The sequence below is a fragment of the Peromyscus leucopus genome, chromosome 12 (genome assembly GCF_004664715.2).
Source record: "Peromyscus leucopus breed LL Stock chromosome 12, UCI_PerLeu_2.1, whole genome shotgun sequence".
Lineage (NCBI taxonomy): Eukaryota > Metazoa > Chordata > Mammalia > Rodentia > Cricetidae > Peromyscus > Peromyscus leucopus.
The window spans coordinates 8956562-8981527 of NC_051073.1; the positions used below are offsets into that span (position 1 = coordinate 8956562).

The 24966-nt window shown below is 47.5% G+C and overlaps 1 protein-coding gene across 1 annotated transcript in view; it reads left to right on the top strand.

The window, feature by feature from the left end:
• Positions 1 to 24966, top strand: part of Tiam1 (TIAM Rac1 associated GEF 1) — a 379222-nt gene that overhangs the window by 315471 nt on the left and 38785 nt on the right. The window contains 4 exon segments of the mRNA XM_037209650.1: positions 4855 to 4941; positions 10501 to 10686; positions 10689 to 10724; positions 22251 to 22354. Of these exon segments, the coding sequence (XP_037065545.1) occupies positions 4855 to 4941; positions 10501 to 10686; positions 10689 to 10724; positions 22251 to 22354 (413 nt within the window).

Genomic DNA, 24966 nt, shown 5'->3' on the forward strand with positions numbered 1-24966 from the left:
GTACAGTTAGTGGGGGAACCTGGAGAGGTAAAGTTAGCTGAGGAAACAATCACAAAGCCCAGCGCCCCAAACCTGACATTTCCTTCTCCCCCTCACCACATGGCCTCTGAGGACTGGCTGAGACTCCTGTTGTCTATGCTCCCAAACCAGGCTGGAGAACTTGTCACCCAAGATGTTGTCTGTGCGTAGAGGAAATAGGAGAAGTGGCGAGTTAGGTCTTACTCAGTGTCAGTCACAGGTCTAAGCAAATCACAGCCACCTATTTACAAGTGTGGGCCTACTGTGTGCTGGAGGGAGCTGGCAGTTCCTGGCGAAATGTCAAGACTACTGCTTACATGTATTTGAGATCTCTCTCTCTCTCTCTCTCTCTCTCTCTCTCTCTCTCTCTCTGAATGCGGCTATTAGTTTTTTAGTGTTTGAAAATTTCCAAATCCTTCACAAGACAGCTGGCATTATGTTCCTTCTGCATCTCCTCCCGCAGGCAAATAACCTCATCTCAAAATGCTCATCAGTGTTCTGCAGCCTAATGAATAGGGCCTGGTTTTGTAGCTCTGGCCACCTCCATTATACCTTCATGCCATTTACTGTTTGACCCTCGAACTAAACGCATCAGAAAGCCTGGAGGACATTTTCAATGGCAAAGAATTAATGTTTATAAAGGGCTTAGTATGCAACAGAAATGTGACCTCCATGATTAGAGCCGTAAATTGGTGGCACTGGCGGAAACAAGTGTCTGGTCCCTTGGACTCAGGTGCTCTGTGGTAGTGCTTCTTCCTCTGCTCATTCTTCATTTCTGTCGAACGAGCAAGAGTAAGCCAGTGGGAATCTGGAAAAGAGCGGATTTCCAAGCTCTCGGGCTTTTAGTCTGGACTGAGTGATTTGGGGACCCAGAAGTAGGCACTTGGCATAAAAACACCCTAAGTTACCTCCATTTATTTCCTTAGGGGATGTTCCATAGGTGCCTAAAATTGTAGTTAGCACATAGCCCTCTACTATTCCCCGTCCCATACATGCATACCAATAATAAAGTTCACAGTTTTAATGTGTATGCACATTTTGTCTGTGTGTTTATCTGTGTACTATGTTGCATACCTGGTGCCTTGGGGGGCCAGAAGAAGGACCTGGAATTAAAGATGGTTGTGAGCCCCCCTTTGGATGCTGAAAGTGGAACCTGGATCCTCTGGAATAACAGCCAGTGTTCTTAACCACTGAGCCATCTCTCCAGCCCCTAACAAAGTTTGATTTGTAAGTTAAGCACATTAAGATAGTGACAAGAATGGGTCGTAATAAAGAAGAGCTGTAACAATATGTTGTGAGTAGAGTTGAGTGTGGGTGACCACAGTCATAGGAGGTAAAAACCATGGGTGTGAATGCGGGTGCTGGACTGTGTAGACTTTAGGGCTGCTCACACTGTGTGACATAAAGTGGGGTCTGGCAGCGGTGGCGCACGCCTTTGATCCCAGCACTCGGAGGCAGAGCAGGCGGATCTGTGAGTTCGAGGCCAGCCTGTGCTACAGAGCAAGGAGTTCCAGGACAGCCAGAACTGTTACACAGATAAACCCTGTCTCGAAAAATCAAAAAAGAAAAAAGGAAGGAAGGAAGGAAGAGAGAGAGAGAGAGAGAGAGAGAGAGAGAGAGAGAGAGAGAAAGAAAGAGAGAGAGAGTGAACGAGCTTTGTTTTGATTGGGGTTGGGTTTTGTGGCTACCATTACCTCCATACAGTTCGTAGCCCCCATGCTTGGAGGCTGTGGCCATACCACGCTGATGGAGGAGGTTCTCAGGGCCAAACCACTTGGTACCATTTCCTGAGCTTCCCTCTGGAAAGCCCTGCTGCATGGCTGGTGACGTCAGCTAAGCCAGCTCTCAGTATCCGGACTCCTATTGGCAGCGCCGGCCGGCCGTGTTGGCTGGGAAAGATGAAGAGTCCCTGTGGTAGTTACTTTTCTGGTTGCCACTGCTAGGAAATCCTCTAACAAAGCCACCCAGTGGAGAAGGGGTTTATTTCAGCTCACAGCCCGAGGGGATGGTCTGTCATGAATGCTCACATTCAGAGGATGCAGCCACCCTCCTGTAGGGTGGACCTTCCCAACTCAATTAACCCAGTCATGCCTGCGATTGTCTCCTAGGGGATTCTAGCTCTTACTAAACTGGCAGCCCATACATAATCCTAGATGATCTGTTGGCCTCCGACCCCAGAGACTGCTGGGGCATCTCAATGCACACTCAGTCAGTCTGCATCCAGCCCTAACGTCAGCTTACATGTAGCTTTCCTGTACATATGAGTGCCACAGGTATGCAGGCCGTTTGAGGATGACCTAATAACTCAACTGGCTGAATACATTTTTAAAGAGTCAACACTTAGACCAGTCAGTGATGGACTCACACCTTTAATTCCAGCATCCAGGAGGCAGAGGCAGGGGGATCTCTGAGTTTGAGGCAGGCCTGGTCTGTAGAGTGAGTTCCAGGACAGCCAGGGCTACACAGAGAAACCCTGTCTTGAAAAAAACCAAACCAACATAAAACGAGTAAACACCTGGGCATTCTTCTCTCCTTGCCAGCCCCTAGATGGTGCTCAGATTACATGCCTCTTAGACTAAGCTAGGTCCTAGGCAGTCTCGGAGTGGACGTGTGCACAGGTCAACACTGCAGCTCTCCCTTGGCTCGGAGTACCTCTGAGACTCTGTGTTAGCTGTGTGTCATCCTTTTGGTGTGTGTCTGTACTTGAACAGCTATTTCATCCTGGGCCTGGTTTGGGGTTCTCTATGTGGATTCCCTTTGGCAGTGGGTGTCTGTATGAGGGATTTCCTGGCAGTTCGTCAAATCAGTTTTAATTTTCTTCACTCATCTTAATTACTTCCTTTACTAGGTCGCTAGGCCACTTATCACTCATCACGCCTTCCTGTTTTTACAAGGGCAGCTTCCTAATTGCTGGTTACCTTAGTTTGATATTGAATGATCTCCCTCTGTCCGTTGGCGATCATTTTGGCCTGTTAGAGTCTGCTGAGATTAGAGCGTTCCTATCCCACATAAAACTTTTGTTAATTGGCTGTAAGATCACCGTGTTCTTCATTCAGCTTACGTTCGTTTGATGGAGGAGATGGTTACACAGACCCCACGGCCTTACCTATGATGCACAGAGGTGCCGGCATGAGCTTGGCCCCGCCCTACACATTTGTCCTTTAGGATGCTCTCTGTGTGTGTGTGTGTGTGTGTGTGTGTGTGTGTGTGTGTGTGTGTGTGTGTGTGTAAGGTTGTGTCGTTGTGTGCAAGCCTTTGGAAAGCTGTGCCCACAGCCCCTTTATTTGCCCTGTTCGCAGTCAGATTGAGATCCACCAGATTGAGAACTCTAGTATGCTTCTTGTGTCCAGATGTCTAAATTTTGTACCCAAGTGCCTGGTGCAGAATGTCATAGTTGATTGTAGGGCTCCCCTGCCTCACTAACTCCTTAACAGTCATTCAGACACACACACACACACACACACACACACACACACACACACACACACGGAACAGAAGGAAATTCTTTTTTTTTTTTTTTTTTTTTTTTTTTTTTTTTTTCCGAGACAGGTTTTCTGTGTAGCTTTGCGCCTTTCCTGGAGCTCACTTGTAGCCAGCTGCTCGAACTCACAGAGATCGCCTGGCTCTGCTCCCGAGTGCTGGATTAAAGCGTGCGCCACCAACGCCCGGCTCAGAAGGAAATTCTTGACTGACCTCTGTCAACTGTGGTTCCAGAGCGTCCTCTGCCTTGATCTTGTCTTCCAACTAAGCAGGCTCGTTCTCAGCACATGCCATTAGCATCTTAATTCCTCTCCCCCATAAAAATGAAATTCAAACTGATAACAGAGTGAAGACTAGGAAGTTCTGTTCTGTGTCTCACAGAGTTATAGGAGAATTAGCAGTGGCAGGTGGCCTCTATTGCCCGAAGCTGGTCACCTGTTTCCTGGTACCGTGAGCTAAACAGAAAACTTCATGTTCACTTTGACACTACTAGAAAAGTCTCAGCGGCTCTCTGGCATCCAGCCTTATAACAGGTTTTTTTCTTTCCTTTCTTTATTTTTATTTATTTATTTTGCCTATTTTTTTAAAACAACTTTTTCTTCTGCTCCCAGCATTGGTTAACTATTTAATAGTTTGATGATCACTAGTAGAGTCTGAAATCAGCTAACCAGATTCCAGTATGAAATGGTATAGGTAAAGTGAGTTTTCAGAATGTGGTAATAAATTAGAGCAGTGTCCAGTAGCAGTGCGTATGGGTGAACACACCCCACCCTGGGACAGTGTGTCCTTCTATGTAGAATACGGGTGAACACACCCCCACCCTGGGACAGTGTGTCCTACCATGTAGAATACGGGTGAACACACACCCCACCCTGGGACAGTGTGTCCTACCATGTAGAATACGGGTGAACACACACCCCACCCTGGGACAGTGTGTCCTACCATGTAGAATGAGTGAGTTAAAAAGGTAAGGGACCCCATGAGGTAAGCCCATCTGTCTGTCTGTCTGTCTGTCATGTGCCGTGTAAGGAAGAGGATGGGAAAGGCAAATCATGCCCTTTGCTAGGAAACAGGTGAGGTAAAATAATGCTCTTTTGTTTGCATTCACAGGCGAGTATGAAGTATGAAGATTAGTGGACCGAGTGGTATTTATTTTTATAAGTAGTCACTCTTAGAGTGATCTAAAAATACTTTTTTTCCCTGCTGTGTAAAACAATCTGAACAACAGGAAAGACAAAAAATTCCAAAGTGTAACCCCGAACACAGACATACCTCTGTGCTCGCAGCAGGTACTTCCTGTTGTTTTCTAAACACTCAGAGGTGTGATCCCTGTGGTCTGTCTTCTGTCTTCTGTAGGGTTTTCCCTGTCTTCTGTGGACGAAGATGGTGTTCGAAGGCTCTATGTGAACAGCGTCAAGGAAACCGGGTTAGCTTCCAAGAAAGGTAAGACTGTGGAGGCCTTGGCTGCTTCTGTTTCTGTTACATTTTTTTGCTTTTTAGTTTTTGAGACAGGGCCTTGATACTTAGCTAAGGCTGGCTTGGAACTCTTGGTGTGGCTCAGGCCGGTCATGGACTCATAGTCTCCCTGCATCAGCCTCTCCAGTGTTAGCAATCTACAGACTTGCAAACCCCCACCTCTACCCCCCACCTCCACCCTGTGGCTCCTGTTTATCACATAACCTTTTGGATTTTTCTCATTGGTTAATGAGAAAGACATTTCCAGAGGGTTTGTGTATAAAGAATATTTCTCCTTGAAAACAGTGCCAAGGAAGGGGGTTTTACTCCATGAATTCGGGTGTGCAAGAAATGTCACGCTCCTAGGTTTGGGAGGAGACTCTGAGCCTGTATCTATGGGACGACTGCGATATTTCCTCTAACTACCATGGTTCTTTATCTTCTGGGGAGCTCTGGGGCTTGGGGGAAGCAGAACTTTGGCCCTCACCGTCAGAGGCATTGCCCGAGCCTGCAGCACCCCCAGAAGAGGCTGCTCCACTCCGTCACTTCCTGGAGAGTCAGCGGAGGTTGGTTTGAGATCCAGCCTCCTCATCTCCGTTGTCTGCTCTGCCCAGCTATGTCTTGCCGGTGTTCTCAGGTTCCCTTGTCAACCTAGATTACAGTGGACCCTCTATATCCATGGACTACGCGTCTCTGGGTTCCACCAACTACACATTGAAAATCTCTAGGGGAGGGAGGGGGTCAGTGGTTAAAAAGTTACCAGATACTGAACATATACTCACCTTTATTCCTGTCATTATTGCCTAAACAATATAATGTAGTTACCAGTGCATTGATGTTGCTTTAGATATTACAGATAATTTACAGATGATTCAAATATGGCTGCATGCAGATTTGACTCTACTACATCTGCAGATGTTTTCAAGGGCCATCTTGGAATCCACCCACCAAGGGTACCAAGAGAAGCCAGAACTTGTCCACTCCATTAGTTTTTAGGACCACGATTACAGATTAAACTCTGTGGCTCAAACACACAGAAAATTTTTCAGTTCAAGAGGCTAGAAGTCTGAAGCCAAGGTGTTGGGAGGATCGATTCCGTTTGGAGCCTCAGGGAAGAATCTGTCAGAATTCTTAGATATGGTGGCTGCCAGCCCTCTCCAGTGATCCTTGGTTATTAACTGATGTGTTCCATTTTGGCCTTAGTACTCAACATGGCCATTCCTCCATGTCCTTAGTCCTTCTGTGGCTGTCTTCTAAGAACAGAGGTCATTTTGATTTAACACTCACCCTAAATTTCCATGAATTTTGTCTTAGGGTTTATTTTGACTTAATTATGTCTTCATATTGTATAGTTGTAGTAGTTATTTTAATTATCTCCATGATACGTGCCTGAGCCAAACCTCTTTCCAAAGAAGGTTGCTTCCTGATGTTGTAGGCAGAACATGATTGTTTTTGTTTTGTTTTGAGGGCGTCCACTGTTCAGCTCATTATACTTACAAAAATATGAAGCCGGTCGGTAAGTTTAGGAGTTTTGTTCTTGGTGTGGAATCTTGTGGGAAGATAATCCACGTTGGCCAGCACCTGTGTGTCCGCTGTGCCTCAGACACAGTTACCCAAATCTCATCTGCCAAGAACTCTTGACTGGAGCCCTGGGAACAAGGGGAATGAATTTCCTGCCTCCATCCCTGGGGCAGCCGAGCGCAGAACTGGGTGTTTCCTAGCTTGTGAGTTCCGTGTGTGGATCATTTTATTTGTGCTGTCAGCCAGTCTGTGTGTGCACAGACAGAGAAGGAGGGACCTGAGGGAGGGATAGTGAGGATCATGTGCTAGCTGTCCTGGGGGAGAACCTCCTGCCTGTTCCGCCTGTACTTTCTAGACCACAGGCAGACTGGAGGCCGGAGTTTGCAGAGGTTCTGAGCTGCATCTCAGCTGAGAACCGAGACAGGTTGATCCCCTCCAGACCTGGGGCCTGATCGTTATCGCTTTCAGCAGGATGAGTGTGCTGTGGGCGTGGCCCGGGGGTGGGGGATCTTCTGGCTTTAGTCACATCCTGTCTTAGTTCTTTGAATCTGAGAACCCTGATGCTCCATGAAAACAAATGTCTCCCCAGCCTCCTCTCGCCATAGAGCAGTGTTCTCAGCAGAGGTAAGACCGGTGTGTATGTGTCTTCTCCAGCCACAAATATCATCCTGACACCCCACACAGGGTGGGCAGTGTCAGGAGGAGGCGCTTGGAGTGTTAGCTCTGGCAATTAATGAAAACATCCATCCCACCACACCCCCTTCGGGCTCACTGCAGGCCACACAGCCTGTTTGTGTACTCTGTACCAAATGTCCCCTCCCCCAGCTTCCCTCTACTCTCCCAGTTTAGCTTGATGTTGTCGATCAGCCAGCCTTCGATAACCTGTAATCTGTTTTACCTGTCATCTGTGAGATATTTTCTTTCCCAGAATCAGTGACCCCAAGTCCTCTGACCACTCATTAGCATACAGACTAGAGAACTCGGACTGGCTTTTTGAACACCGCCTAGGTGCCTGCAGCCCTGTTAAAATGGCCAGAGTATGTTGTTGAGAGGAGAGGCCAGTTGAGCGGTGGCCGCAGTGGATCCGAGCACTGTTTGCATGAGCACACACTGGTTTCCACCTTCGTTCCTTTTCGTTGGCCACACTGGCCTTTTGGCCATTCCTGCAGTTGGGTCCCATGTGCCCACTCCCGCCCTCTTGCTCTTCACACACAGACGGCTCTGAACGTGGGCTCGCATGGGCTGCCCTTGCAGAACGGACTTCCGGTACCGTGGTGTGTTCTTTGGCCCTTCCACGTCTCCACTCATCACGGCCCTGTTTGTTTTTGGACCGTCACTCTCCCTTGGAGATCACCCGAGAGCCGTTTGTTGTCATCTGGGATTTTCATGATGGCCTCACAGGACATAGCCTGGTTGAGAAGGATACACGCCATCTTGCTCCAGACAGCTTCGAGACTTCATAGATACTTTTTCATGGTCAATTCTTATTTCCAGCGTTAGTTAGGGGTAAATGGCAACCTGGAGAGCCAATGTTTATTGAATGTCTTCAGAGATTACACGATCAGCTTCATTTCCTCTCCTTACCACGTTTCCCTCTTACCTATGAGACTGGGGCTGGGGGTGACGTCTCAGCTGTCCCAGAGGCTGCCCATGCCGCAGCGGTGGCAGAAAGACCCCAGTGGGAGGCGTCACAGCACAGTACTGCGGCATGGCCTCTCCTCTTCCCTCATTCTGAGAAGAACGCCTTCTGTGCTGTCTCCCTGGTGTTGCCATAACAAAGGCCTGGAAGCTGGGTGGCTTACCGCAGCAGAAATTCCTGCGCCTGCAGTTCCGGAGAAGCCAGGCAAGGTTTCGCTGGCCATGCTCGCCCTGAACCTTTTGGAGAGAACCCTCTCTGGCCTCATCCAGTGTCTGTGGCTCCACACGTTTGTGGGCTTGTGGCTGTATCACCACAGGCTCTGCCTCCACCTTCACTGGCCCCCGCTCTCCCTTGTGATCGCTCTTCCATGGGCCCGGTGAAGGTGTGTCAGTGGACACAGACCCACCAGACCATGCGGAGTCTTATGGTTACAACCATAAAGATCCTCTTTGAAGGAAAAAGTGCGCTCACAGGTTCTGTGAGTGCAAGGACATGGGGACAAAGTTTCCAGGGGTCAGCACTCAACCTGCCATTATCTTACTCTGCCAGTCGCATGAACCTGGAAGCTTCCTTCCGAAACTCTTCATAGATGCCTTCTGGCTTTCAGATCTTTTTATCCCAATATCCTGTGATACCGGACTTACAGGTCTTTGAGTTGTTTTAAGAAAAGACCAAAGCCAGCCATGGCTCACACCCATAATCCTAGCCCACAAGAGGCAATGGAAGGATTGCTATGAGGTCAGAGTCAGACTGAACTGCATAGTGAGTTCCAGGACATACACACTCATGCGTGCGTGCGTGCACACACACACACACACACACACACACACACACACACACACGCCAAACACTAACATCTCTGTTTTTCATATATTGGAATTTTATATTTTCTGTTTAAAATTTACACTGCTCCAGATTTTTACCTAAAAATGACTTGTTTAGGGCTAGAGAGATGGCTCAGTGGTTAAAGTCACTGGCTGTTCTTCCAGAGGCCCTGAGTTTAATTCCCAGCAGCCACATGGCAGCTGATGACCTCTTTAACATCCATGGAATATGATGCTGTCTTGGTGTGCAGATGTACATGCCGACAAAACACACATAGAAATAAACAAATAAATCATAAGTACAATGAATGGTTTACTCAACAGAATTTTACCTTGGACACAAAAACATTCTCATTTCATTCATTTCCACCCCCTCCCCATGCACTTTTCATTTTGTCTGTTTTGTGCTCGGTAATGGGTTTTGTAAGTTTTGGAAATCAGAGTGAGGATAGCCAGGGTTAGCTCCAAATCTGGGAAGTGAGAACTCTCTAGAATGATCCTTCTGCAGAGTCAGAGCTGGGATCCATGGCTGCCTTGGGTGGGGCGGTTTCTCAATTCTGCAATACTCCTGTCTCAGCCCTTCCTTCACCTCCCTTCTCAGGGAGACTCCCTTCCCTCGCCGCCGCCGCCTCCTCCTGTTCCTCTTCCTCCTCCTCCTCCCCCCCCCCCCCCTCCTCCCCCCCTCCTCCCCTCCTCCCCCCTCCTCCTCCTCCTCTTCCTCCTCCTCCTCCTCCTCCTCCTCCTCCAGCAGCTGCAGTGGCTATATAAAGATCTGAGCGGCCCCTTCCTTAGGCACAGCCTCTGGTCTCCCCAGGTTGGGCTTCTTCTTGGCTGTCCCTTCGGGTGGCCCTTTCCCAGGTGTGCCCTGCAAAGGCTGCAGAAACTTCTGAGGACCTGACAAAATGAAATGAAGATGGGCTTCCCGGGTCCTGTGTCATTCAAAGGCAGAGGGAGTGGTGATAACAGCTGCATTTGGTTCCGTAGACTGTCCTCGCTGTATGAATTTGGAAAGTGGTAGGCAGAAGAAACTTCTGCATTTCAGTCTCCTAGAAGTGATAATAGATACAAGTGTGTACAAAACACTGTTGCCAACATTTCCAGAAACCAGCATGTTGGGGAGTTAACCAGACTCAGCATTTGGAGAAGAAGATTGGCAGATGCTTAGAACACATTGAAGAAGTAATGAGTGGGTTCGGGTCAGCAGTTCTCAACGTGTGGGTCGTGACCCCCTGCAGGGGGTCACCTAAGACCATTGGAAAACATAGATACTTTCAGTTCATAACGGTAGCAAAATTACAGTTATGGAGTAGCAACGGAAATAATGTTATGGTTGAGGGTCCCCACACCAGGAGGAACTGTGTCAAAGGGTCGAGGGTTAGGAAGGTTGAGAACCACTGGTCTAGCGCTTTCTCAGACCCATGTGAGAACTGCATCCTGCTCCCAGCAGCCCTGGGGCTGTGAGACTCATTCCAGGAGCGCTTGGCATGCCCCTTCTGTCAGAACTTCTAAGTAGTTGTGCTCTGATTTGTGTGACATTAAAACTTTTCCACCTTGCCTTGGCAGGCCTGAAGGCGGGGGATGAGGTTCTCGAGATCAATAATCGTGCCGCCGGCACCCTGAATTCATCTATGCTCAAAGATTTCCTCTCCCAGCCCTCCCTGGGCCTCCTGGTGAGGACCTACCCTGAGCTGGAGGGAGGAGCAGAGCTCCTGGAGAACCCACCGCACCGAGTGGACGGCCCTGTGGACCTGGCGAGAGTCCCCTCGCCTTCCTCACCAGCAACCCAGGTAGGCTGTGCCTAGGGCTGTGCCTCGTCAGCCTGTGCCCTGGGGCACGCTCCACACTCTGCACCTCGGGCATTGGAAGGTGGCAGTGAGTGAAGCTGCCCTGTACTTCCTGTTGACATTTTTAAAGGGGAAGGTGTTTTTGTCATGGAGTATGTGCTGTGTGTGTCTTTTGCTCGTTGTCATCTTGGAGAGGGGGTGAGTGATGGGAGGCCACCACTTCATGGTCGTGGATAAAGGCATGGGATCTCAGATGCCCCGGAGAGGCATAGTCCTCCTGTAGCCTTCTCTGTCTCCAACCCCAAAGTCTGTCCAGCCCTCCTGCTCTTCCCTCGTGAGAGGAACTGGGGGCTTTGTGAGGCATCTTCTCCAGCAGGTGTTTGCTTGGTGTGACTCCCGTGAACGTGAATTGGGTCAGCGGAAACCCTGCCGTACCCCGCTCCATCTGCTACTCTTACCTCCTTTCTTTCCTGCTCCCTCTGGTGTCCATGTACGCATCCTGATAGAAGCAGCTTGGGTGACCCCTGCCTTGGAAGCCTTCCTGGGACCCCTACAGAGTTAGTGCCCACCCACCACCCCCAGCTCCGTGGCCTGCAAAATGTGTCTCCTTGGGCTCCGGCCATATTGTCCTATGAGGGTTACTTGCTTGTTTGCTTTTTAAGTTTTAGTCTGAGGGGCTTTCACTTTGTAGCCCAGACTGCCTTGGAACCCCCTGAATAGCCTCGGTTGGCCTTGAACCCAAGATTTCCCTGCCTCTGCTTTCCGAGAACACCTTCAAGCCTGGCTCATTTGATACTTTTGACTTGCCTGTCTCTTTCCTTAGTGTTTGTTTTCTTGGAATGGGTGTGTTTTCTTCCTCTGTGCGGTCCTTCCCTTTGCACATGGCTTCCCACACAGGCGACCCTTTCTGGTTGAACTTGAGACTGAATGTATGAACAGAGGAACTGGGTGGATTGCAGTAGCTCAGTTTTTATGAACTGGTGCTAGGGTTTGGGTTGACTGACTAGGCTTAACTTCAGAAGTATTTTCTCTTTGGCTTGTGTTTTCAGGGGGAAAAAAAAGCTTGAGGCAGGGTGCACATGCGTTTGTGTGTGTGTGTGTGTGTGTGTGTGTGTGTGTGTGTGTGCGCATGCGCTTTTGTAGTTCCGTATCTGTGTTGTTAGGCACTTATGTATCACTGCTTGCCATTCTTGTCAAATTACCATCTGCAGCTTGGCTGCTTCAGCGAGAAGCTTGTGATCGATCATTCATGGTTTTGTTTCGTGGCTCTTGGAAGAATTTGACAAGTTGAAGCTTCAAAAAATTGATTGTACTTAGTTTACTATTGCCTTCCTTGGATGGCTGTGTTGTAGTGGTCGTTGTTCTTAAAAAGCTGCTTCGGGGAGCCCAGAATGCCAAGAAAAGGGGATTGGGACCATGGAGGCTATTCTCTCAGATGGCCACAAGGTGGCATGTGTGATCCTCCAAAAGGACCCACAGCGTCTGTCCTGTAGGGTGACAGAGAAACACATTGGGTGCGCCATGGGCTTGTTGCAGGATTCTGTGATCATGTACATGAAGCTGGAGTGTGGCCGTGTTTGGATTAATTTCCTATCAGGGTCATTCCTATCCATCACAGATACAGATTCAGAATTTACATGTTATCATCCACAAGCTGAAACCTGATCACCCCACCTGATTCTGAACAACTTGGATCTGTCCTGGCACATCTTGTTTTGGGTTTGTTCCCACTGCAATGGCAGATGAAGCGGTTGTGATGGGGAGTTATGGTCCACCAAGCCAGAAATGGTTATTCTCTGGCCCCTAGAGAGAATGCCCCTGTGTAAAATGGACTCTTGCTTACAAATTGCTTCCTTATTTACTGATACTGTTTCTTACTAAAAAGACCCTTCGAATATACACAAATTATTCCCCTAAGTGTTTTTAAATAATTGTTTTTGAAACCAGGTCTAGCGCTATGGCTCAGATCAGCCTAGAATCACTAGATGTTTCCAAGTTGGCGCCCAAATTGGAATTCTCTTGCCTCAGCCTCTTGAATACCGAGATGATAATAAACGAGGCGAAATAGTTTTTAGTGTGTCCTTGTCCTTGTAGAAGGATCTGGGTGTATTCCATGTATGTGGTAGTTGTCCTGTCTTTGATACAATGGAGTCTGTTAAGCCCGGGCTTTCCTGTCACGTCGCATAGACCAGGCACCCGCAGAGTCCCTGTGCCAAAACCACTGAACGCAGTCTTATCTAAAACAGTAAAACTTCGACCCTGGAGTCTTCTGTAGGAGATTTATTCTTTCCTTTGTTGTTGTTGTTGTTTTTTCCTAACCAAATGACTGTGACTTGAAGCTCATGGTCCCCACCTGGGTCTCTGCCTTCTGGGTGCTTCCACTTCCTGTTCCTTATTTAACAGCAGAAGATGAAAGGGGAGAGCGAGGAAACAGGATGGGTAGCCCACGAGCCTGCCCCATAGCCAGGCAGAGATAACAGGGACTCAGCAGACGGCCGGCAGTTAGCACAGAGCCGCTGGACAATGGGTAGCCTCCACTCCAGCCTTGATCTAAATTTAGAAGTAACTAAAAATAGTAGCCATCCGAGTGGCAAGTTTGGGGTGCGGTGCTAGAGCGTCTTTAAGATGGTCATACTAAGCATGTAGTGACCTGGGCAGAGACCCAGGCGGGAAGTGGGAACATCTCGGGGACTTTGAGGCCCTTGTGAGCTCTGGTACTGTCTGCCCAGCGTGCAGGCTTGACCAGACCTTCCCTGAGAGCCGGGATTGAAGGTATTGACTCTCTTTCAAGCTTTGGTTATTTCTGAACCTCGTTCTCACATAGAGGCTTGTGTGTGGGAACATCATAGACTGGTGGTTAAAAATAGGCCCTGACCCAGGTTCTCCGGGCTGCGTTCATTTCGATGTGAGCCCGTGGTCCTGTGAGCCCTGATGCACCATTCTGTGTCCTGTGATCTCATTATAAAATGGAGACAAGAGCACACTGTCATCCTACTAGGTCAATGCAATGTTTAGACGAACAGTAAGTATTAAGAAACAGGTTACACCCCAAGACACAGGTTACACCCCAAGACAGTGTCTGTCACGGAGGACATGGGGATTGTCTGACCAATAACAGTCAGCTGTCCCCCCACACTGTCTGCTCCTCCACTCTGCCTGCAATGGGCAGCATGTCGGACACTCGGGCTTATGAATTTCACTGTGCTTACCATCTCCAGGTGGAGAGGAGGAATTCTGTAGTACTGAACGCTGAGGTCTCTGGACCCCTTTCACAGCTCTGGAGTCGCTCCGACTCTTGTTGTGTGTTTATTTTGGGGATTGTTTTAGATGGCATTTTAGACTCCTTGACTGATTTTTCACATGTACCTAGAGTTGGGACTTAGACCAGCAGCTCTTCCTGTTTGTAGACTTTGTCCTGGGAAAATGGTTATGAAGAAGCTCTGGTGATGTGCAGACTTTGTTGATGCTATTTCGGGGTCTACTTCATTGAGATTTTGATGTTGGAAATCTGTTAAGGGGCTGTGCATTTTCTTTTACTCCTTGATAAAAGAAGGGAGCATAGTGCATGTTTCCACATTGCCTTCAAAGCCAAGGTCGGGAAAAGGATGTCTCCTCCGTATTTTAAGACCCAGTTCTCATCCATGGCCATTTGCAGTCCATAAGTTCTACCTGGAGTCTTACTGGCCCTGTTTTCATCTTATTTCCTAAGCACTTGTTTACATACACACCAGGAAGCTAGCCAGGACCAAAAAAAGGGCAGTTCCCTCAGTGACTGTTATCCTGGGAGCATCCTTATTGTAAAGACGAAGCTGGTGTGAGAACTTGGAAACTGTTTGCATGGAGTTTCCTAGAAGCCTTTGCTAAGTTCCTATGGGATTTGCTTTGAATACTGATCTTAACCTTGGGGACCAGGTCATTCTTTGGTGTAAAGGGCTGGTCTATGCATCCCTACAACCTGCTCACCCCCAAACAAAAATGCCCCTCAGAGATTGCTGCGGTCTGCCAGGTGTCTTAGAAGCTACAGACCTACCTCAGTCAGCTATGCATCTCAGCGAGCATCAGTGTAGGAAGGCAGATACAGATCTGAATATTTTTAGAAGCTTCCTAAAACACATGCCCATCATGTTTTAACATGCTTGTCTGGCATGTCCCTTTACTGCCATTCCTACTAAGGGGAGAGAGGGAAACTTATTTTGAATGTTGGCTTCACTTTTTTCTTATTAAGAAAAAAATTTTCATTCATTTTACACATCAATCCAAGATTCCTCTCTCCCTACCTCCCAGCCTCCCCCAACCCCCGCCCCGCCTTCAAGAAGGCAAGGTGGCTTCTTAATGAGTAAAATTACCGTGGTATAAAATATAAATCATGAAACTCACCCATGAAACAAAGTTACTTCTCCTAGCAATTAGCAAAAACTCAACTTTTATGCAAATTCTAAGACTTGTCATTCCAAGGCCGGGCGGTGGTGGTGCATGCCTTTAATCTCAGCACTAGGGAGGCAGAGCCTGGTTGATCCAGTCTGGGCTACAGAATGAGTCCCAGGAAAGGCACAAAGCTACACAGAAAAACCCTGTCTCGAAAAAAAACAAATTAAAAAAAAAAAAAGAATTGTCATTCCAGTGGCATCTGTGGTGTCTTCAGAAGTCTTAAGTGTGTGTTTAGAGCCAGGTACGGTTGATATAAACCTGTCCTTCTGGCAGGATGGGTGACAGGCAGGATTGCTGAGAGGGAGAAGTAATCTTGAATAATGTAGCAAGTACTAGACCAGCCAGAACTATATTAGCAAGACCCCTCTTACACATACACACACACACACACACACACGCACGCACGCACGCACGCACGCACGCACGCACGCATGCGAAAATTCTGCTTGTCTCTCTTAAGTTCTGTTATTAGCCATCCTTCCTTCCAGTGCAGTGCAGTGCAGTGCAGTGCAGTACCGTGTAGTGCAGTGCCTCTGATGCATCGTCCCGTCCCTAGACTTCTACTTGGCTGACGAAGTGACGCAGGTGTCTTGTGTTATCTCAGCAAGGAGTCCGCACTTTTGTAGTAAAAAAAAAAAAACAAAACGCTGGGCTCTCTGGAGGGGCTATGCTGCATCTTATTTGAAAAGTGAAAAGTATTCTTGCATTTTGAGCTAAAGAGAGAGCCGAGCCTGGGTGGCTGACAGCCGGCCAGTGACACATTAGAGACGTTCAGATCAGGCTCAGATTGGAGACTCGCAGACCCTTTGATCGGCCTCCAGCACATCTGTCTGCTGCTGAGAGGAAGCTGTGGGCTGCAGTGAGCGCAGATGCACCTCCTGCAGGAAGTCGATTCCTTGGCATCTGGTTCACAGGAAAGGCCCCTGTGTTGCCATGCACGGCTAAGGCACCTCGGCTCAGAGGAGGAATTGTTTGCACCAGGCAGGGACGGCGCTGGATCTGCCTGGCCTGTAAGTGTTCTCTGTGCAGAACAGAAATGGAAGGCTCTGTTTTGTTCTGGGGACTCAGCACTTAGGGAACAGGGAGGGGTGACGTAGAAGAGCAAGTGAACAGCTTTGTCGTCCTGAAAACAAATCTGGGCCAGTCTTGCGGATTCTCCGAAGCCTCACAGATGCCCGGCCACACACACATGCTCCCTGTTTGTTTGTCGATAAGGTTCGCAGCCATGTATGCCTTGTAAACTGTTGGCAAGCCTTGCTTTCTGTCACTTAGCACATGGCCTGCTTCTGTGGGTCCTGCTGGGGTGTGGGGGAATCCAAATGCCTTGTCTTGATTTCCAGCGAGATTTGATTGATGGCATCTATCAGAGCCAGTGTGTGGATGGGGGTGGGTGGGTGTTACTTTGCAGACTGGGGGGTGGGTGGGCTTTGGTTTTGTGTTTTTAAAAACGATTAGTGTAGGGTCTGGAGAGATGGTTCAGTGGATAAGAACACTTGTTGCTCTTGCAGAAGACCTGGTTTCCATTCCCAGCACCTACATGGAGGCTCGCAACTGTCTGTAACTCCAGTTCTAGGAGATCTGTTACTGTCTTATGGCCTCTTTGGGCACGAGGGATGTGCATAGAGCACGCACATACGTGCAGGAAAACAATGATACACATAAAATTAAATAGAAATAAAAATAATTTTAAATATCACCAAGGTACGTTCTATTTTACTTTCTCAACAAGCTGACAATTAAGCCAAAATTGTCAATGTTATGGCTTTTCCACAGTGTTTTTATTACTTTTCTCTTTTATGTACTCATGTACATGTACATATTTATTGTGGCGTACATGTGGGAGCCAGTGGACTACTTGCCGGGGGTGGGGGGGCAGTTCTCTCCTACCTTGTGTGTCCCTCAAATTGAACTCAGGTCCTTAGGCTTGGTGGCCAGGTGCCTTTCCCCGCTGGGCTGTCTCTCCAGCCCATATTTATTTCTTTTTGAGACAGGGTCTTGCTGTACCCCAGGGTGTCCTACAGCTTACTACATAGACCATGTTAGCTTCAAACTTGCCATCCTCCTGCCTCAGCCTTCCGGGTGCTGGAATACATGCGTGTACCACTCAGCCTCACTCCCAGTGTATTATGCTGTCTCCAGTTTGCTCCTGCAGTACAGTTTTGCTCCTGTAGTGGGTTTGGTTTCTGAGTTTTTTTTTTTGGCTGCAGATGCTGATGCCATGTATTGTGGGGTGAACATGAGATTCTTTTAATGGTGTAGCTAAGACATGATTGGAAAGGAACCACAGCCCAACAGTTGAGTCCCAGACGGATGCCTTTAGGGTTGTCCAGTCTCTTCTTGCCCTCCCCACCAATCTGTCAATCACGTTTACCCCTCGTCTGAATTCCAGTATTAGTCATAACTTTTAAAAGTTCGTTCCTAGGGACTGGTCAGGCGGCTCAGTGCTTAAAGAAGTTGCCACCAAGCCTGACGACCTGCCTTTGATTCTTAGGACTCACGTGGTGAAAGGAGAGAGCCGGTTCCTGAAAGTTTTACACACACACACACACACACACACACACACACACACACACACACACACACGCAGAGCAGAATAAGTTTAGTGCTTGAACTAGAGAATTTGTTTAACTTGGACACATTGCTTGTATATCTCATTAGACAAGGATTTTTTTCCTTTATATTTAATTGCCACGAGGCCTTGAAGAAAGGTACATGAATGCTGTATGATCTAAATAAGGACTAAATTGTGAGTTAAACTTTTGTGGCTGGGTGTGCATTGTGCCAGTCTTAGTGGTGTGGGGGACGAGTGACTTGCAAAGGTTTTTCAACCATGAAGACTTGATGGTGATATGGAAGTAATTTACAAGCCAAAGAGATGCTCTCACCGGTTCACAGCAGTGGGTTTTGTGTGTAGTAGTAGCATTTGCGATGGCCAGCAGGTTCTGTCCTGAGGACGCTCTTGGCTTCTCACTCTCTCATGGGAGCCTCCCTATGCCTGCCTGGCCCTGTGCTCAGGGCTGGGACTGAACGGTGCCTTGCCCTGGCGGTCTCAGCCCCTCTGAGCCCTGTCTTTAGTTCTTTCCCTGATGGCTAACAGGGCAGCCCGCGAGGGTGGATGCTGTTTCCTGGCGTGTGAGGGGGGAGAATGCCCCCAAACGAAGAGGGTAATTCCTTTAGCCTCCATTGTTTGGAGGAGTGCATTCTGTGGTAAGAATAGTGCTGCTGCTGTAGAAAGTTGTGAAAGTGTGTGTGTGTGTGTGTGTGCAAGTAAGCCCACCAAGCTGAGGGTATCCAGAAAAGGATCCGCATGTGGGAAGGAGGTGTCCCCTCTCTGTTTGGATCCCTGGCCTGGCTGCTCTGCTCTTTCCCTCCCGTATTCTTGGAAGTGGGGTCCACTGTCACTTCCTCTCCCCTGTCTTCTTTGATCACGAGCATCCATTCCTGACCAGTTCGTGGTTATTGTTGCAGAACACACCAGTACAGTACAGCCTCACTCCTGTAGCCTGGTGGCTTGGGCTAAGCTCAGCAGGTTGGAGACTACTGTCTTCGCTTGGAGTCACTCAGGGCTTGGCTGAGGCTGTGTGGTTGACACTGTCCTTGCTTTGCATGTAATTGGGCAATGGGCACCTCCTCTGTACGAAGCCTCTCATCTTTGAAGCTGTAGTTTGGGGTTTCTTTGTATGGCGGGCAAGAACAGGAACTGTGCAGTCGCTTGGGGCCGCGGCGGGAAATGTGTGTATTTTCACTTGTATTATTTCTGCTGGGCAGAGCAAGCCATGAGTCAGCCCAGATTTCTGATGCAGGGTGTAGTCTCAGGGCTGTGCTTCTAGGGTGGGAGGGAGGGATTGAGCTGGTGGCTTTTTTGAGCTGCAGGCCTGTGTCCTATGTCCCTTTCTCCCCCCTTGTTAGTGGTATTTGTCCAGTGGGTTTTCTGCTGAGTCTGTGTCCACCTGGAGCTGCTTTTTGTGACTGGCGGGAGTTAGGATCGGTGTGGTTGTTTTTTTTTCCACGTGGGCCACCCACTGCACTTGTGACATTTGTCAAATGTTCCATCTCTTTCCTGACTGCACTGGTGCGTCTGCTGAGTGTCACACTTCCATCTGGGGTGTGGCTCTTTTAAGCAGTGCGTTCTGTGCTGCATTCTGGTACTGTAACTTTATCTCATGTTTTGCTCTCCGGCAGGGAAAGTACCTCCATCTTGTTTTTCTTCTCCTTCACTGTCTTTGGTGGGGTTGGACTTTTCTTAGTTCTAGGAAGGTGTTGCCAGGGTGGTCCGCCTGAATGTCGCTTCCCTAAGTTAAGGCAGATCTCTTCTTGTGTAAATTGCTGATCCTTGGGAGGAGGGCTAGAAAACCATTCACAAATCAAGCTTAGCTGTTGTAAATGTTTGTGTCTTCTGTGTCCTGACTAAGCCTGTTGCATTTAGTCATTTCTAGAGGGTTCCATGTGCTTGGTTGTGCTCTCCATGTCTGGACTCTTCCCTGGGCGTTCTGCTCTATTTCTTGTGTATATCCTTCTGCTGGGACTTTCTTTTATAGTGTATTTATTTAAGTTAAGCCTTTCACGTTTTTTTTAGAAGATCCATGTATTCTGACCTATATCTGTAATCTCATTTCATTTTTCTCACTTATTTTCCCTTCTCTTTCCTGAATTGCATTTTTAAATTCCATTTGCAACTTACATAACCTGTCCCTATTCTTCTACCGCTTGCTCTTACGGTTTGGACATGATTCTTCACCTAGCAGAAACCAAAGCTAGTTCTTCCTCTTCCTCAGCTTCAGTCGCCCTCAGCTCTGTTTTAATTGTATCTTCCAAACAGTTTTGGTTCTGTTTGAAACACCAAAACGTCTTTTTGAGAGAGGAGGTGGGGTTGTTTTATGTTTTAAGCCTAACCCATGTAAATGTCAGCATTTTATCATTTCAGTTTGCATACCAGATTTTTTTAGGGTTATAACCGTGTTTAATTTTTTCCCCCTGAAATACATATTTCAGAGAATTTTTTAAGTGAGGCACATGCTCTCACTCTGTTTCTAAGGAGTTCTTATCGAGGTCTCGTTTGCTATTATTTGTGGGGTTCTAGGGGCTGAATTTGGAGCCTCACCTATTTCTAGGCAAGGACTTTACTGCTGAGTTCCACATCCCCAGATTTGTGTGTGTTATTTTTTGGCTTTATTATTTAGTGTTTGTGGGTGTTTCGCCTGAGTGTGTGTCTGTTCGACACATGTGTGCATTGTCCTGGGACTAGTTACAAATGGCTATGAAGTGCTGTATGAATACTGGGGAATGAACCTGGGTACCTGGAAAGAGCAGTCAGTGCTCTTAACTCTTAAGCACTGGCCATCTCTCCACTCCTGTCCCTAAACTTCTGAGTGGTCGGACACTGAAATTGCAGTTTATATGAAGGTTTATTTGCTAGAATAAGGCAGTACTTTCAGATGGACTTAACAATCCTCCTTTTTTTTTTTTTAACTTTGATTTATATTCTTATCCATCAACTGTTTAATTTATGTGGATACAGCTATTATTGTTATTATTATTATTATTATTATTATTATTATTATTATTATTATAGAAATTCCATTAATTTGTATGATCTTTTTTGAAAGCACCTTTTTGTAAAAAACAATTTCACCCTTGCTACTTGACATTTTGAGTCAGGAAGCTGGCTTTCCTGTGTTCCTTGGTGTCTTCCGCCCTTGCAGGGACGTGTTCTTCTGCTCTTTGCTTTCTTAGGGCAGTTTTGTTAGGTAAGAGCTTTAAGGCTGAAGTACATCCTCAGCCCTCTTGTGTTTCCTAACGCGGGGTTATGGCTTCCTGTTGGGCCTGTTCCAGCCCTGCGCAGTCTGTAATGCCATTGGGATGAAAATCCAGAAAGACCTTGAGGTGGCGTGGTAGGTTGAATGAGAATGGACCCCGTGGGCTCATGTATTTTCGTGTTCGGTTTCCAGTTGGTAGGCGCCACCGTCCCGTCCTGCCATGGTGGTCTGGACTGCCTCTGTAAGACCGTAAGGAAGCCCTCGTTAACTGTTTTCTTCTATTCGTCGTCTCTTCACAGCAATAGAAAAGTAACGAGGACAAGAGGTTTTCCCCTTTCTTGGATGGAGCACGTTGTATAAATCTGAGCCCTTGCTCCCCCTCGAGGGCAGCCCTGTGATTATATAGTCTGAGGGAAAAGACCTGCCGCGCTCCCTCCTACTCTCTCCCCAAGTTGTCATTTCCCAGAGACTTGTTCCGCGTGGCTTCAGGGTTGTGTGTCCTGATAGGAGTGGCAGTGCCCCTGGGTCCCTGCATGTTCAGATTCTACATGGGAAGGTGTTATTGCACAAGAGTCTTTCTGCTACAGGTATGGGCAGTGGACCCGAGTATTTACTGGGAACATTCAGAGCTAGTGGGGAAAAGAAGGGGTATCAGGCCCTATGTGGTCCCTGTCTGTTGAATAGGAATCTATGTTTAACCAGTCAGGAATTCAGATGTGATTGTTGCCCTACCCCCCGCCACCTATGTGTGCATGGGTGTATGTGTGTGTGTGTGTCTTGTGTGCATGGATGTATGCATGGGTGCATGGGTATGGGTACATGTGTATATGGAGTGTATGTGCATATGTGTGTGTATGTATGTGTACATGGGTATGTGTATATGTGTGCACAGGGGTACATGTGTCTGTGTGAGTGTGGGAGCTTCTGGCTGATGCTAGGCAATTGCTCTATCACTCACCTGTTATACAGATACCACCCCCTCATGACCTAATGTGTCTGAATTCACTACCTCCTCAGACTCCACCTCCAAATTCCATCCCATTGGCATTGGTGGTATGAATGTTTCAACTTAAGGATTGTGGGGAACAAATATTTAACCCATAACAATTACTTTAAATTGTCAAACATTTAAAGTATAAAAATGTATGTGAAATATCATAGCAGTGACAATAAAAATTTATTGAGCCAAGATTATGACTTGTACTCAGAGAATCAATACACACGCACGCACGCACGCACGCACGCACGCACGCACGCACCCACACCCCATGCTTCACTTCGGGCCTCCATCACACCAGATAGCGTTCTGTATGTGCTGACCGCATGCGTTCTGCTTCTCCGGCAGGGCACAGTCTCTGCAGCGAGCAGGGCAGCAGTGCTGAGGTCGCTCCAGAAGAGGGCGAGGGACCGGACCTGGAGTCTTCCGATGACACAGATCACAGCAGCAAGGTGAGAGATTTTCATTTTCACATCCCGTGTCCTGCAGGATCACAGCTGACACGCCACCTCTGCGGCTGCATGTGCTTAGGTGGCCTCTCCGTGGGATGAAGTGTTTCTGCTTCTGAGATGCTACTAAATAGCTGGACATGGAATCCAAATTGCAGCCTTGGTAACGAACCCATATGGGAGAATCCGGGGCAGAAATCACTGGGAATGAATTGAGGCTTCTTTCGTTAATTTCTGCCCCGGCTGGAATTCCCCATTAATACCACAATTTCATCCCATTTCCTTCCTCCGTCGTCATTTGGGCAGGATGAAGCATCATCCCAAATGCGCATAATTGAGTCAGCAATGCCTTCTTGCTACTTAGGGGTTCTGTAATGAGCCGCTTTTGAGCAATGTGCTTTCGGCCCTTGTTCAAGGTGCACTTTTTTTTTTTTTTTTTTATACATTAAAGGGAAAGGAAACACTTTTTTTTTTTTTTAAATTAAGACAATTATACTGTTCTTTAGTTGATACTGTGAGCAAAACTTTTCTTTTGATACTTTGGTGTAACACAACGAGGTTGATGCCTGTAATTCTGCAGGCTTCCCTTCTACTTTGTCAAGTGTTCAGTGTATCGGTAATTCGTTTGTTCCAGAGTTTCTGAAGCAATAGTGTTTAGAAACCCTTGTGTCCAAAAGACATGTTTCCAGACTGCATCACTGTATTAGTTACTTTTCTGCTGCTATGATAAAAACACTCTGACCATTATCAACTTAGGGGAGGGAAAGGTTTATTTCATCTTACGCTTCAGGTCACAGTTGATAGAAGTTAAGGCAGGAACCTGAAGTAGAAACCGTGGAAGAAGGCTTGGTGCATACCTCCCCTCCCCCCAACTACCTGTTTTTTGAGTTTTTCGAGACAGTGTCTGTCTCACTATTTAGACCTGGCTGGCCTTGGTCTTGCAGAAATCCCTTTGCCTCTACCTTTTGAGTGCTAGGATTAAACATTATACCACCATGTGTGGCCTAACTAACTTTCTAATACAGTCCAGGACAGTCTGCCTAGGGATAGTGCCACCTGCAGTGGGCTGAGTCCTCCTGCATCAGTTAATAATCAAGACAATGCCCCAGAGACTTGCCCAAAGGCCAGGCTGATCTGAGTATTCCCTTCTCCTCTCACATTGCTCTAGGTTGAGTCATTGTCTAGGTTGACAATTAAGGCTATTCCACAATCACCTTGTCAGATAATGTTCATCTCTCCACTGCCCATTATTTTCCGACACTTCCCAGTCACCCACATGAACAAATCACATGTTGGAAGCCAGAAGAAGGTATTGGATCTCCTGGAGCTGGAGTTATAGGTTGGGGTGGGGGGAGCTCTTAAACATGGAGAGTGGGAACCAAGCTTTGATCCTCTGCAAGAGCAGTGTGCTGGTTGTTTTTTTTTTTTTTTTTTTTTTTTTTTTTTTTTTTTTTTTTTTTTTTTTTTTTGTCAGCTTGACATAAATTCAGGTCATCTGCAGAGAGGTTGTCCCAGTTGAAAGAAAGCCCCCATCAGAGTAGCCTTTGGGGCATTTTCTTGACTAATGATTAATTCAGGCCCACCCCACTGGGAGTGGGTGGAGCCACCCCTGGGACGGTGGTCTTGGTTGGTATAAGAGAGCAGGTGGCGGAAGCCGTGGGGCGTAGCCAATACGCAGCTTCCCCCTTGGTCTCTGCTTCAGCTCCTGGCTTGGATTCCTGTCCTGACTTCCCTCAGTGATGGACTGTGACTCCAAGATAGAAGACAGAGACACCCTTTCCTTCCCAATTTGTTTTGCATGGTGTTTATCACAGCGAGGAAACCCGGAGTAAGCCAAGTGCTCTTCCTCACTGAGCCATCTCTCCGGCTCCTGTTAGTAGCCCTTGATTGATGAAATTTCTGATTCAAGAGATTTGAAAGCAAAAAAATTCGAATTATACAGGCAGATCTTGGTGACCGGGTCCCACGGAATATTAATTATAAAGTCATGCTAATTCTATCTTTGGCATATAGTAGGTACCGTTTCATATAACGTCATCTTCGCAACACTCCTGAAAAAGATGCTCTCGGATTCTGTTAAGGAGAAGACTGGGGGTGGGGTTAGGCACTTGCTGAGAAACCCATGCGGTCTGTGGTATTGAAAGCAAGATAACAACCCAGTCTGGCCCTGGGCCTTGTGTTATTGATGCCTGCATTTAAATTACCTGCAGCCAGATTGTTTTGTGCCGACATTAAATACCAGGCTTCATGAAAGAGGGAGCTAATTTATTAGTGGTGCTAGAGGCCAATTAGATACACAGCCACGAGCCATCTAGCCAGTTTCCTGATGCTTAATCTTCCTAAAGTGTCTCTTGATTAAGGTTAAACGCTCTGGTTGCATCGACTGTATTGGTATGTAAATTCATTTTTAAGTTGTATACTGCTGTAACCTGGAAGGGATGATTAAGCCTTGTCTGAATGCGCACACATTCATCAGGTAGAGAAAGATACCTAAGAAATTAATAGAAAGTGGATGGCGAAGTGGCCCAGCGGGCTTAGGAAACTGTCGCCAAGCTTGTCAGCCTGATTTCTGCCCCTGAGATCCACATGGTGGAAGGGGCCATTGAGTCCTGCAG